This window comes from Seriola aureovittata, chromosome 2 (assembly GCF_021018895.1).
Source record: "Seriola aureovittata isolate HTS-2021-v1 ecotype China chromosome 2, ASM2101889v1, whole genome shotgun sequence".
Lineage (NCBI taxonomy): Eukaryota > Metazoa > Chordata > Actinopteri > Carangiformes > Carangidae > Seriola > Seriola aureovittata.
Genome location: NC_079365.1, coordinates 10,362,501 through 10,377,822, shown reverse-complemented (window position 1 = coordinate 10,377,822; position 15,322 = coordinate 10,362,501). Strand labels below are relative to the sequence as shown.

At 44.5% G+C, this 15,322-nt stretch overlaps 1 protein-coding gene across 1 annotated transcript in view; it reads right to left on the bottom strand.

The window, feature by feature from the left end:
- Positions 1–12,264: 12,264 nt before the first annotated feature.
- dnai1.2 (dynein, axonemal, intermediate chain 1, paralog 2) overlaps positions 12,265–15,322 on the bottom strand; it is an 18,429-nt gene continuing 15,371 nt past the window's right edge. The window contains exon 20 of the mRNA XM_056363767.1: positions 12,265–12,519. Coding sequence (XP_056219742.1) covers positions 12,418–12,519 — 102 coding nt within the window. The 3' untranslated portion in view covers positions 12,265–12,417. The remainder of the gene's footprint in view (positions 12,520–15,322) is intronic.

Here is a 15,322-nt window from a genome sequence, read left to right as displayed (position 1 = left end):
TACATGTCTTTAGCTCCATTCTGATAAGTTCTGCTTATTAACTTTACGTGTGTGGCTGTGTTTCAGCTGGAGGAGTGGTGCCGAGCCGCCAGGGGAGATTATAACACTGCCGTGTAAAGACAACCAGGATCCTGTGTGGGATGTAAGTGAGAATGAGAAACTAAACGTATGTTAATGTTATTGTTCTTAAAAAATATGTGGTGGAATGTGCTTATTAAAAAGGTTCATGTGCACATTTGCTCAGGCAGTGTAAAACAGATCAGACCTTAATGATGCTTCATTTTAGGTTTGGTATGATACGCAGAGTCAGTGTCTATGAGTTGCCTGGTTCTAAAATCCCTGAATTTGCAAGATCTTTTTTTTCCACAATGAAATTACATATGAAGCTACGGCTGAAAGCAGCAGTCTGAATATGGGAATTAGCTTCTAATATTGACAAAAAAAAACAAAAAACAACAACAACAACAAAAAAAAAAGACTCTTTTTGTATTTAGAGACAAAATAAAATAAAAATGTGTGAATTTAATAAATAATTGGAAAAATTAGATGAGAATCACAAATCTAACAGTTTAAAAAAAAAAAAAGCTGCATATACAGCACACTGTATATAGTATGTGTATACATAGTGCAATCACAGCACATCAAGCTAAGTTCCTCATCATGGTTTAATAACTATCTTAATTTGAAGTAAATATTAGTTGTTCAGTTATTGAGCTTTTAGGAACAGTTAGAGGGCTACAAATATAATACAGCAGTGAATCTTGAAATATATTTCATTGGTAGTTCCTGAACTTTAAGTGGAACACCCCTCTGCACAACTAAAGTCTAAAATTATGTCATGCAAGGACAATAGGATTTCAGGTGATCTGTCTTTCTGTTAAAGCAAAAGATTCTTTGAATGTACAGTGAAGACCTTGATGGAAACTTTTATCTTGAACAAAACTTGTCAAACTGTCCAACATAAAAAGCAGTTGGTGCACTTCAAACTCAATCTTCAGCAGCTGTCTGAATCTGGGAATAAAATAAGTTTGAAGAAAGGTTTCCCTCCCACACATTTTCAGTGATTTGAACAATAATTTCACTGGTGCGTGGATTTAGATTTATGGCAGCCAGATGACAGAAGAAAATGTTGCTGCGGATACAGGTGTGTACAGCTAGTTTCACATATAGTCTAAATCCTGCTTATTTTAACATGCCGTCATTTTGTGTTAGAAATCAGTTTCTGTGGTTAGTCTTTGATTAAACTGATGGCTTGAAATACTCATAATGAAAAAAGGTCTAACAGTACTAGTACGTGTCTATGTTTGCTGTACTCCCTCTTGGTCTTTCCTGTGAAGCCTGTTCTACAACAGAGATGATTTCCATAGTCGAAGTTTCACCCTGAAACTCTTCTGCACTGCCAGCAATAATATTTGTGGCCTGTAGAGGGGCCTCAAGCAAAATGGTCCAGGGTATCCCTAGTAGCTCCTGCCTTCCATTAAGTTAAAGAGTAAAGAGATTTGGGTAAAAATAAGCAGATTGTCTTGGTTTTCGATGTTGTCAGCACAAAAGCAGAGCACAAGTTAGAACAAATCAAACCCACAAATACAACAGCTATGTTTGTGTAGAACACAAGAAGCTATTTCTCTCAGTCCAAAGAAATAACATAAGCAGGTTGCTTGGACACAAAATCTTATATTAATTCTCCCAGGTTGTATTAACACGTTTAAAAATGATTTCAGGTATGTTAAGGTAACATGGTGGTAAAACATATTTTAAGACTTTGCAACTGAAAAAATTGCCAAAAGAAATGTGTTTGTCACTGCCAGCCCTGATGGTAAGTTACTGTACATACTGAAGACATAGGAGAAATTGATAAAATTGCTTGCTGCAGCAAGTGTCTGATTGCTTAAACCAAGCGTATTCAATTTGAGAGTTTAATTAATATTTCTGTCAGGTTCAGTTAACTTGTAAAAACCAACATGTTTTGCTGTTTACAGCTTAATACTTTTTTGTCTCTTTCTCATCTAGACATTAAGTGAGCCACCTTGTTCTGTAAAATACCAGAGTCACCCAGAGTAAACAGTAAAATTAGGTTTCTGCCTATTTCACCTGACGCTGTAACACCACTAATCCTATTATTGTCTGAGAGGAGGGCGCTTTGGTTTGAATTTAGATTACATTTTTTACATTTGGATTATACCGAACTAATACTTATTTCTTTTTGGAAAGTTATTAAGTAGGCTAACTGGTAGCCGGGTGTGGTAGGACCCAACTGCAGCAGGTGAATAGTTGGTAATGACGTGCATTAATGAACCAGCAGAACACACACGCAGAACACACACACACACAGACACACACGCAGAACACACACACACACACACACAGACACACGCAGAACACACACACACACACAGACACACGCAGAACACACACACACAGACACACGCAGAACACACACACACACACAGACACACGCAGAACACACACACACACACACAGACACACGCAGAACACACACACGCAGAACACACACACACACACACGCAGAACACACACACGCAGAACACACACACACACACACACACACACACACACACACACAGTTAGGGAGCAGGGTGGAGACGTAATCAAGGATGCAGGAAGATCGGAACCAGGTGTGCAGTCAGCGGGGCAGACGAACCAGGCAGGCAGATAATCGGAGTCAGACGAAGGATCGGGAAAACCAGCAGGAAAGCACTCACGTTGCGACGTCGGAGCTGGAGAAGGCCAAACAGCCACAGGGACAGGCCTAAAACTCCTGGGAGTCAGACCAGTCCATCTCCGCAGCTGGGTGGGCGGAGGGGTCAGAGTCGAGGAGATCCATGTCAGTGGGAACAGGCAGGGAGGAGGCGTGGACCGTCGGACGGGGACCCCTAGGTGGTGCGGTGGTGTTGGAGGGCTGGTCCGGGTGATCAAGGTGGAAGTCGGTGATGAGGTCAGGGTCGACGATGTGGCGAACAGGAATCCAGGACCTCTCCTCCGGACCGTAGCCCTCCCAATCGACCAGGTACTGGCGCCCCCTTCCACGACGACGGGAACTGACCAGGCGCAGAACCGAAAAAACTGGTCCACCATCGATGAGGCAAGGAGGCGGGGCCGCCGGCGACAGAGGGCTTTCGTGGACCGGCTTCACTTTGGACACGCGGAAGGTGGGATGGACACGTATGGCGCGCGGAAGCCTCAGTCTCACCGCCGTCGGACTGATGACCCTCTGGATGGGGAATGGGCCGATGAACCTGGGAGCCAGTTTCTTGGATTCCACCCGGCGGAGTAGGGTAGGTCCGGGTGGAGAGCCACACCTTCTGGCCGACCTGGTAGACTGGAGACCGGTTGGCTGAGGCAGTGTACCGACTCACGGAGCGCTGGAGGGCAGTGCCTGCCTGGACCCAGGTTCGGAGACAGCGGCAGACGAAGGCTTGGACAGACGGACAGGAAACCTTCTCCAAGGCCGGGAAGAGCTGGGGCTGGTAGCCGTAGGCACCCTGGAAGGGCGAGAGGCCCGTGGCGGAGCTGGTGAGGGAATCGTGGGCGTATTCCACCAATAGGAGCTGCAGCGACCAGGAGGACGGATTCCGGGAGAACATGCAGCGAAGGGCCGTCTCTATCTCCTCGTTCTTTCGCTCCGTCTGCCCGTTAGACTGGGGATGGAACCCGGAAGAGAGACTGGCAGTGGCTCCCATCAGGCTGCAAAACTCCCTCCAAAAAAACCGAGGAGAACTGGGGCCCCCGGTCGGACACCACATCGGCAGGGAGACCATGCAGGCGGAAGACGTGGAGCAGGACCAGCTGGGCAGTCTCTTTGGCCGATGGCAGCTTGGGCAGGGGCACAAAGTGGGCGTGTGACCGTGTTTGGAAGGAGGAAGACCGGTGACAAAGTCCAAGGAGACGTGTGACCATGGACGATGTGGGACTGGGAGAGGCTGAAGGAGTCCCGCCGAAGCCTGATGGGAGGGTTTATGCTGGTTGCCGACAGAGCAGGCCTTGACAAAATCGCGGGTGTCCTCCTTCAGGGTGGGCCACCAGAAGCGTTGGAGGAGAACGTCTTGAGTTCGCTGGGAACCCGGATGGCAGGGGAGTTTGGAGGTGTGGGCCCATTGCAGCACCTCCGACCTCACGGCTTGCGGGACGTACAGGCGATTAGGCGGGCAGGCGCTGGGACCAGGTTGACCCCTCGGTGGCGAGTCTCACTCTCTCCTCTATATCTCAGGTCAGGGTGGCGATGACACAGGGAGAAGGAAGGATGTTGGACCCCTCAGCAGAATCCTCCCCCTTCTCGAACTGCCGGGACAGGGCGTCAGGCTTGACATTGTAGGACCCTGGATGATAGGAGAGGGTGAAGTTGAACCGAGTGAAGAATAAGGACCAGGGGCTGGCGGGAGTTCAATCTCTTGTCTGTTTGGACGTATTCTAAGTTCTTATGGTCGGTCCAAACCAGGAAATGTTCCTTGGCGCCCTCCAGCCAATGGCGCCGCCGCCACTCCTCCGGAGCCATCTTCACCGCCAACAATTCTCTGTTCCACATGTCGTAGTTTCTCTCGGCCGGTGACAGGCGCCGAGAGAAGGCGGCACAGGGGTGGAGCTTCTGGTCGGTGACAGATCTCTGGGACAGAACGGCTCCCACACCTACCACCCACCACGCTGCAGTTGTTTGCGGGAGTCAGGAATAGGCCAGGAGGTGACGGCGGAGACCTTTTGCCGGTTCCATCTGCACGCTGCCTTCTGCCACGAGGTACCCCAGGAAGGAGACGGATGAAGCAGGGAACCCACACTTCTCGCCTTTGAAGAACAGGGAGTTCTCCAGGAGACATTGGAGCACTGACCGGACACGATGAACATGTTCCCCCGGGTCTTGGAGAAGATTAGTATGTCATCAAGGTAGACGAAGACGAAGCGTCGGTGAGTCCGAAAGGCATTACGAGATATTCGTAATGCCCCTTGGGGGTGTTGAACCCTGTCTTCCACTAATCCCCCTCTCTGATGCGGACAAGATGGTAGGCGTTGCGAAGGTCGAGCTCCTGCCTGGCATATCACCACCCACAGGTCGTCTGTACTCCCTGTCCGCCCCTGAAAGGAAGGCCGGGGAAACCAGCCCGTCCTTAATGTAGTCAGCCACGTCACAGAGGGCTGCAGAATTCCAGTTGCTCTGGCTGGCCTTGGTCCGGAAGTCGATAGACAAGTCGGCCACCGTCCAGCCTACTTGCTGTATACCCATAAGCCCCCGTGCAGTCTCTGAGCTGAAAGCCCCCAGGCCCTGCCCGTCAGGTGATTGATAGTGAAGGCCACCCTCGCCTCCTCAGTGGCGAAGGTGCGGGGCTGAAGGAAGAACAGCAAGGAACACTTTGTTAGGAAATGGCCAAAAGTCTGGGTCTCCATCATAGCACTCTGGGGGTCCCACCCGGGGCTGGGGGGCATCTCTGGGCTTGGGGGAGCTGGAGCTGGTTCTGGTGCCGTTTGAGCTGGTGAGGGGCATGGGAGCAGCAGGCTGAATCAGGACGGTCGTTAGTTGCTGCATTTGCCCAACTAACGCTGCTATCGCCTGTCCATTAGCCTCAGCCACCTGCCTGGCTTCTGAGGCAGTTTGGGAGGCTCACACACACAGGGACGAGTTGGTGGGATGGTAAAGGTACCGTTAGGGAGCAGGCTGGAGACGTAGTCGAGGATGCAGGAGGATCGGAACCAGGTGTGCAGTCAGCGGGGCAGACGAACCAGGAAGGAGCAGGCAGGCAGGTAATCGGAGTCAGACGAGAAACCAGCAGGGAAGCACTCACGTTGCGACGTCGGAGATGGAGAAGGCCTAACAGCCACAGGGACAGGCAGACGGGGACCAGGAAGCGCACAGGCAGAACTCGTGGTCGGGGACACAAGGCTGAGGAGTTTACCGGGGCAGATACAGGGGAGTCAGTCCGGAGATGAACGCTGGAAAGTCTTGCATGATACTAAGAACAATCTGGCAAAGCGCGGGTGAACCGGGGATGCATATATACTGGCTTGATTTGAGATGTAGTGCAGCTGGGGGCAACAGGTGAGGGCAGTGAGGCTGATGAGGAGGTGTGGCAGAGTGGAGAGTGAGACAGACGCAGGGTGAGTGGAAAAACACTGGCTGTGACAGTAACTTTTCATTGAGATTCAAAACATATTTTTCTTTGGCTTTCTACTTCTTGCACACCAGCTGGATGCAGACTCTGAACATCTGTCATTTCATTCCCTAAATAACTTGAACAACAAAAGATCCCATTGAGAGGCATCATGAATCCAACACAGAGGCCTCATGAAAACAATTCAGAGTTTTCATTTGCAACAGAACATTATCTCCTAGTGGAACAAAATGTACATTCCCCAAATGCTGCAGTACTAACTTTTTCACTCTCTGCTTTTTACAGCTGCTTTTCAGTCTTCAAGACATCTCTGCGCTGAAATCACTTCATAAGCAGTTAATATGATAATGTAACACACCAGGAACCCTGCCACTGTGGTGAATGTGCAGCTCACTTACTGTAGATCACTTATATTAAGAGAATTGATGTGAGAAGCTAATGTGGGCCTGTGTCCTGACTTAAAATCTTTTGAAAATACAGCTTAATTAGTTTTTTCCAAGTTATGAGCTTGCAAAAATGCCAAGTCATCATCTCAAATCTCTCATAACATGATAAAGATGCTGTCTGCAAATTACAGCCACTGGGTTTCAGGGCTATTTACAAACTGCGTACTACCAAACCCCAAAGGTTACATCATTAACATGGCCAAAGGAAGTGGGGTGGGACTGGAGAAAACAGGAGCATCAGGATATAAAAACAAGATGTAAACCTGGACTTGGAAAGACAAGGAAAAGTTCCAGTTTTGGAAAATTCATGAACTTGTTTTGTACTGGGTGTACCGTTTTTAGGAACTACAAATCCCTCGGTTAATCCTTAATATGCGTTCCTCTCATAATAGCTCAGTCTGCCCTCCTCTGTTCCCAGTCGTGTGTTGAACAGCTAAAATAATTTGTGTGGCCATACTGTGCACCGCAATGCGAGGCGGAAGTCATTGTTTTATCTGACAGGCGGCTTTGTTGTTCTCCGTAACAACCTCCAACCACCACCACCCACCTACACCCCCCAAACCCCACCCCACCCCCCCTGTCTGCAGCAGGAACCCTGTATAATTACATCCAAGCCGTTTCCCTCTCCCCTACGCCTGATATCACTGCTGACATCCACTTGCACAGCCCCTCCTCTGTCTCTCTCTCTCTCTCTCTCTCTCTCTCTCTCTCTGTGTCTGCAATTGGAGAGCTCTCTCAAAAACAAGTGTGCAGTTCTGCCTGGTCTTCAGTTGTGCGTGTAGTGCAGCAGAGCAGATGGAGAAGGAGAGGACGAGGCGGAGACAGACGGATGAGAGAACGGGACAGAGCATGGTAAACAGCTGAAGTGTTATGCATGGGAGCAAAGATGGAGAAAAGAAGATGGGATATTTATTAAGAAGACAAACTGTTGGCTGAGTCTGTGGGGTAAGTGTGCAGCTAGCATTAAATCTAAGACTTTGCTTTGGCATGTGACAACACATAAAATTCAAAAGTCTTAGCGTATTGGTGAGATGAAGTTAACATCCAGACAATGTGAAAGATGTTTATGTACAGGACTAGAGGCAACCTGAGCCTCCTAAAATATGACATAATCACGCCTTGAGTTAATGAATGACACACAAGAGACATCTCTACTTGTGATTGTTGCATCCTCAGACTCTCGGGGGAAGTTTTGTCATGAATAACGATCATCCTCAATCTCTTCAGAATGAAAGAACAGAGGCGTCTATCCGCCAAGTCCTGAAAGCTGCACAAAAGCCAGATCAAAATGCTCGGTGACTTTATCAAATCCAACTGTCACACTCTGTGGGCAGCCAGGTTTTCCATCACTGTAAAACCAAAAGCTGCTACTCTCTGCTCTGCTGCTGCTTTGCCTTATCTGAACTGTTTTCACAGCTACACATTAAAAAGTCTGTGCAAACCGCTGCCTTAACTAACATAACCAATCATTCCCAGTTATATTGTTAATTAATTGCATTGGAATGAATTGTGATAGTAAACAAAATGAAATGACAGGTCTTTATTGCATAAAGACAACTTCAAATTCAAGAGGCAAATGGTCATTTGCTTTCAATAAATCAGTCTCAGCAAAGGACCAGAATGCACATCGCAATAAAATCTCAAATCATCCAGACACTCTAACCTGAGATTAGCTTTGATCCATTCTCAGGATAACTGATAATTTCTCTATCTTTTTCATTTCTAGCTTCCAAATCCAACTGGTCCCAAACACAGCAACTTCTTTTTTCTGTTTTTGTTGGAAGGTTGTTGTTGGATGTTTTAGTAAATTCAAAATCATTAGACTTGATAATCACTTCACGTAAACACTACTCACTCACTGTAGCATAAGTTGTTCACACTACAAGTGCTATTCCAATGTAAATTTATGGATATGCTAATTTACCAAATGGGAAAATAATGGGAGTGAATTTTCAATCTAGTTCTTGATATTGTGCTCTGCATTAGCATATGGCCCATCTGTACTTCAGATGTTAATTTGCAGGATTATGAAGAAAGATGAGCGCGTCAAGCATGCAGGGGTATATGTGGAAGAGTGGGATGGTGCATGTGAAAGAAAACTCATGTAGCATCTGATTTGTTACTGGATTGGGGCTAATTTTGGTGAATCAAAGTACACAGTGCAAGGCGCAGTTACACTTTTGGTGTGTAGTTAAAAACATGTATGCGCATTAGTTGTGCACGTAGAAACAGGATGGGTTTAGGAAAAAAAAAAAACTATCATACATTATCCGTGGGTGTTTTTAGGAATTTGTTTGGGGCTATTAACTATCATAGACATTGATACTGTCGCTTCAGAAGCAGTGCAGACCAGTTGTGGAGTTGAGAGTCCAGATCAGCATCTTTTAAAAGGAAGGCATGTTCTTGTGTGTGACATGCAGAGTTGTATGTGTGAAAATACAACAGCCTGTATAGTTATTTTGCAACTGTGGCTATCCACGGTGGATCTGTTGTGCATAATTGTGCTTTCAAAATGCACATTACTCCAATTACAAACGGCACATGGATCATATGTTGTCTGCCTTCAGGTGACTGCACTCTGCTGGAAAGAAAAAGCCTTCATACAGACTACAGCAGATGCTTGCTAAGAATGAGCTTATCATCTTTGTCAGGGGTGGCCAACCATCATGGCTGAATGAATTTATTTGCACCACATGAGCATGAGATAAACACAAATAATGAAGCTTGTAAACCTAGATTGTGACACAAAATGGCCACAGAATTAGCTGGTAATGTAAGCTCTGCTTTAGTATTTTAGTGGTACAAATTTCCTTTCAATTTTACAATTCATCAAATTAGCAAAACATTTGGTCCCCTTGGGTTCTGGGGCCATTGGGCAGTTACTCACTTTGCCAACCAAGTGCCAGATGACTGCAGGTTTTCATTCCAACCAAAAACTCCAGTCACTGATGAGTACTTCAAGTAGAGGGGGAGAACTCATTAGTAAAGCCACCTAACTCATTAGTAAAGCCACCTACTGTGGTCATCGGTTGGAATGAAAACCTGCAGCTTGTTGACACATGGCTGTCACATGTGATCTATACTCTGCTCTGCTGTTGTTATTTAATTAAAATGCATTTTTTTCTATGCATTAATATGTGTCTGATGGTTGAAGAATTGCGAGCATGACCTGATCTGTTTTTCATTTTGATCACCAATTTCCTTTGACACTCAAACACCTAAAATAAGCACAGAAAGGTTTCTTTGATTAGTTTGTCTTCGAAGTTTCTTATCACCAGAGCACACCAGCTCAGAGGAAACCATGTGACAAGACCAGAAATGCAGCTCACTTGATATACACTTGATTAATGTTGATATGTAATGTTTATAAAGACTGAGATGTTAACTGACTGACACACAGCTTCTTCCTGTGTCCCATTTTAAACTCTGCTTGTGTTCAATTATTCCTAATTGTCCTATTTGTTCCTCTCTTACAGACACTGGCAGGAATTTACTGGAATCGTAAGCGGCGTTTTGATAGTGCAGACTACTGTGAAATCAGCATTGCCAGAAAGTGCTGCGAGGCTTATCTGTATGGCAGAGTGGTGGTGTGTCACCTTAAAGAAACTAAAAAGAAAAACCGAGCCTTGAGGAGTAAACATTCATCACTGCAGTGAGAGGCACGGGCAGACTTTGCTGTGGTTGTTTGATCTAAATATTCAGCAAAACTAAATGTGCACCGTGCCAAGGAACACTCTCCCTGTCATAGACAATACATGTTGATATTTTTGCCTCATAAGGCACGGCATTTAACAACAGTGGAAATAGTCTATGAAGTGCATCTGGGGACATGTGTAATCATAATCCTATGAATTCAATTTCTACTCTAAAATCAAGACACACGTGAAGCTCAGTCTCACTCAATCCCTAAGAATGAACTAAGGACAGCATGGAACCAACTTGACCAACACTGGACACTGCAGTCCAGTCTTCATTATGGAATCTGAAGAAAGCGCGACGGGCCTGTCCACAGCTGCGTTGGTGGCCATAGCCTGCAACGCATTTGTTGCCGTCCTCCTCCTTCTCCTCTGTCTAATCCTCTACCGAGCCTGCAGGGTCCCCTCTAGCCCCGAGATGCTGCCGGTGCTGGCTCTCAGTGAAGGAGCCACCCAGAAGATGAATGAGCACAAGTACCTGTTGACCTCCTGACTGCAGTAGGATGAGTCAAATGTAGCAACAAGAGATGGCCTCAGTGCACTCCTCCACAGGAGAGGGGACTGAGCACCGAGACTGACTGCAAGCAATAATTGGGCTTGTCCTTCACAGTTTTTAGAATCAGCTGCCAAACTGACGGCAGAAATGACTGTGCCTCACAAAGATAGCAAGGATAAACTGAGAGAGGAAACTATTTTTAAGCAGCCATCACTTGTCAGATCTTGCCCTTGGTTTGACAAAGTGCATGGAGGAATGCCAGTGTGAATGTATACACAGACAGCTTGGAGAAAAAGGACATGACCACAGGGATGAATGCAGGTTAAACAGAGACTGAGAGAAGGGATTGATCAGTACACAAAGAGCGGCTGGGCTGTTGTTGGACGTTTCTAAATATATCCTCTTATTTCATACTCTCTCTTTCTCCTCAAAAAAAAAAGGATAAACCAATCTATTGCTGAGAATAGGGACTGGAGCTTGTGTGAAGTGTGTGTGTCATTATCAATCATAAATACCAGCGATCTGTGAGGCATAGCGCCTTGCTGAGGGTGTTACATAAGGACTAGAGAGGCTTAGTTGAGATTTGTGTCCTCTTCAATACGGACCTTAAACTGACATCTGCTTGTGGCTGTCCATGATGGCGAACTCACTCTGAACTGAATCACAGGGCGCAAATGTATAGACGTACATATGGATCCTACAGATTGCAAACAGACACTGCCCATGTTGCCCCGTGTCCCAGAACAAATGATCAATACTAAAGCATTTAACCTGTATCGCTGGCACTGCAACATCAGACTCAACAAGGAATGTGATGGTGTTGAAAGATTTTAGGACGTGCGTTTTAAACCTAACAATACCTTCCACTGGCTACAATCATTTGTAATGCATTATCTGTGAAATGAGGTTATTCAGCAGTCCTCTCTAACTAAACCTGTGGAGATCCAGTGATGAATCACTCTTAACGAAAGATAGTGCTGTTTGAAGGTCAAAGAAGCTCCATGTAGAAGAGACAGACACAAAGAGAGCTTGGGACATTATGACAGTGTTTGATTCCAGTTGAGCATCAGAGCACTGGGTGGTACTTTACTGAAGGACAAGATCATTAGGACAGAGAGGAATGGAGAAAAAGAGGCAAAATAAAAAGAGACACCACCATGACTCTAAGCAAAGTTCTTCCCGTAGATGGGATATTAAAAGGCTCCTCACTCATTCCTGGACAAGTGCCCAGGACGGCGTGTGCAAGCCAAGACAAGTTGTCTGGATATGGTCCACAAATGCTCAATCTATTACAGTAATTTATCTCCACCTTCACTTGCAGTAACTCTCCCCCTCACTTTTTTAGCTTAATCAACTTGTACAACAGGATGCGGTTTAATAAATCCCTGCAGAAGAGGTCAGCCATGTCAATGGAATTCTAGTGTTGCCTTTTTAATATATATAAAGTACTGCAGTATAAATAAATGAATAATTAATTGAGTATGAATAATTTATTAACAGCTTAAGAAAGATCAGAGGGAAACATTTTTTAATAAACATATACAAATTGTCTCCTTGTTATGTCAATGTTGTTTACTGTTGCACACGCTCAGCAAAAGAAATGGAGTGAAAGATTGTTCCATGTTTCTGTTTCTGTGTTGGGGAGAGAATCCACGGCGGCCACGTTAAACTGTGCTTTGCTCTGGTTCCCTCAACAGACTGAGGAGCTTCTCCATCTTGGCTACTTGAACTTCTGGATCCTTAGGCAACTCCTGACCCTTCTTAGCCTGAACACACACACACACACACACACACACACACACACACATTCACACAAAGAAATCATGAATAACTTGACCTTATCCTTAACAAGCCCAGCAGTCAGTCAGCAGGAGGAAAAAAAAAGCACAATCAGGTCAATAGTAGCAAAGAGGTTATAGTTCTCCATATGATAATTTTTGTCCACTATATTGTAAAATGTGCTTTGAAGACACGGGCTACTGCCTAAAGGTCACTGATGCAGAGGGTAAATTCAAAGTGATCTTCCAAGGTTTATGGTGTGAGCATGTTATTTTTATTGGTACATTAAAAACTCCAATGTGTAGATAAGCACAACCACTTAAGAGCTATATAATATGGCCCACCAGTTGTCCTATATTAATGCAGCAGTTTATTCCACATCTGTGAATGAATATTTAATAGGGATCTCCTTATCAGGGCTCCTTTACTTCTGTTACAGGCTTTTCTTATACTGAACTGTACTTTAATTAAAGAAGCCTTGCAGTTCAGCACAGCTTCTCTTGATTTCAATTATCTTAATCAGGAAATGACATATTTGACTGCTGGGACTTTGATAGGCAGCATCAGCTTGTACAACACTGAATTAATTCAACTGTTGACACTTATAATGATATTACAACATGCTGGATATTCTGCACACATATGATGGACTTTCATTTTCAGGGACAAAGAGGTCATTCATAACAACTTGGCATAAGGTTCAAAAGCCTAAATCCTTTCAAAACTGCATGAAAATCAGCTGGCACTGTCAATATATTTTGTCTGTCCCGCTTGCACCAGGGCACCCAAGAAAACCAATCAGGAATTGAAAGGGGGGGAGTTCAAAATTAGTGTGAGGTTTTTTAAAATACAGATCCGTGAAGCTCCCTGTGTCCTAGGAGACAGAACGTTTGACTAGTTAAAGCAGGAAAAACTGTGTGTAGCTAATAACATTGATAATGGCTTGTTACATTGAAGTGTCCCAGTAAGTCATGTCAGACATTCTGAATGAACTACAGCCGTTATCAATTTTATCACTTATAGTGCATTCATGTGTCAAAGCACATTAAATGAGTGTCCCCTGACAAGAATATAGCATCGATAAAATTAGTAGTAAAAGTATAATATTATATATAATGGACTTTTTATAATATTAGCAAGGAAGGGGGAGGGAGTGAGTGTTTAATATTCACAGTTGAGCGATTGGGGGTGACTTGCTAACCCTTGCTTTGAAGCTTGGAAAATGTATATTTATATTTTGGTGTAGCTATTTTGAAGTTTGAAATTGACACAGTGATGTGGCTTCTCTAGACAGCAGCAATCCCTAAACGAATGAGCATCCAATCTAGATGCAACATAATAAGATCTCTGCAATGATGGATGGCTCAATAAAAAAGCTTCCTCCACAGTGGAGAGAAAGCCTGGCTGAGCACAAACCTGAACTTCAACTTCAAAATGAATCAAATAATAATAAAAACTATATGATTTCTCAAGACGTCAACCTGTGTCCTAACTTTTATTTTCTAATTTCCTGTTTTTCCTTGCTGGTTTGATTACCACATCAGTAACATCCCAGACTTGTTCTTCCTGTTTATAAAAGTAATGCACACAATTTCCCACCTGTGCTATAATAAACCCAGAAGTTTGTTCATCTCATTTTCAGACACTCTACTTAATACATATATATATATATATATAGTGGTAGAAGTTATACTCTGGGAGCCAATAAATGGACCATCAAAACATTGCATAATGCTGCTTTTATGATGCAACACTTATGATTCTCACTTATGATTTGGGGGTAACAAAGGAAGGGGACACTGAGCAGAGAACAGATTGGATAAACACATTAATGTTGTACACAGCTGAACAGAGCAGCGTGTTGTGTTGACACAGACAAGGGTTTGTTGCTACTTCTCATCCAAAGATAATAAACATTTGCAGTGTTTGCCTAAAGTACACTATTATGAGCCCATTCAGGTACTTAATACGCATTATATGACTTGTGACATTTTAAGATCCAACAAGAAAGTGGCCACTGCATAAATATGATCTATATCAGAAGACTCTTGTTTCTCAAAACCTGAGAGTTTCAAACATCTAAAATAGAGAACTGGTGAGCAACAGGGGACTTTGGCACTTGGGCCCACACTCAGATCTTCCTCGATAACATACCTACAGGTCTACACAATTGTACATGCACAACATAACAGCACGCACACCTAACATTACCTCATTAGTGACTATAGCCCTCATGCTTACAACTGGGAAATAACTGCTCAATTCAACAGAACGGACAGTACTCAGAACATTTTAGAACATACTTTGGCAGTGTACATCCTGCAGTAAGTTTCTGTTTTCTGACAATTATGATCAGAGTTACATCGTCTGACCTCTCATTTTGAAGGATAAAAACAATGAACTAAAAGACAAGAGAAGTCAAGTGGACTTGTTTAGTGAGAGTAAGAGAGCCAAGAACACGGACTGCCTTATCAGCCAAATGCCTTTCAAATAGGTGAGTATAACACTTGTACTGTTAGGCCACTGAGCCAGTGTTTTGGGAATGTTAATGTGCTACCACTCCCACTGTCCTAATTTTAGTCGGCTGCTGTGTCAATTTTATAGACATATATGATTGGTAATATTTCCTCTGGGTGTGTTTGTGTCTGATGCTTATTTGCCACACTGGTTTCCAAAATGCTCCACACCAATGTCAGTGGTCCTGAACTATGCAGTTATTTCCCAATTGTATGCTTAAGGGCTACAGTCTGAGGTCGCTAATGAGCTAGTACTGTGTGTGTGTGTGTGTTG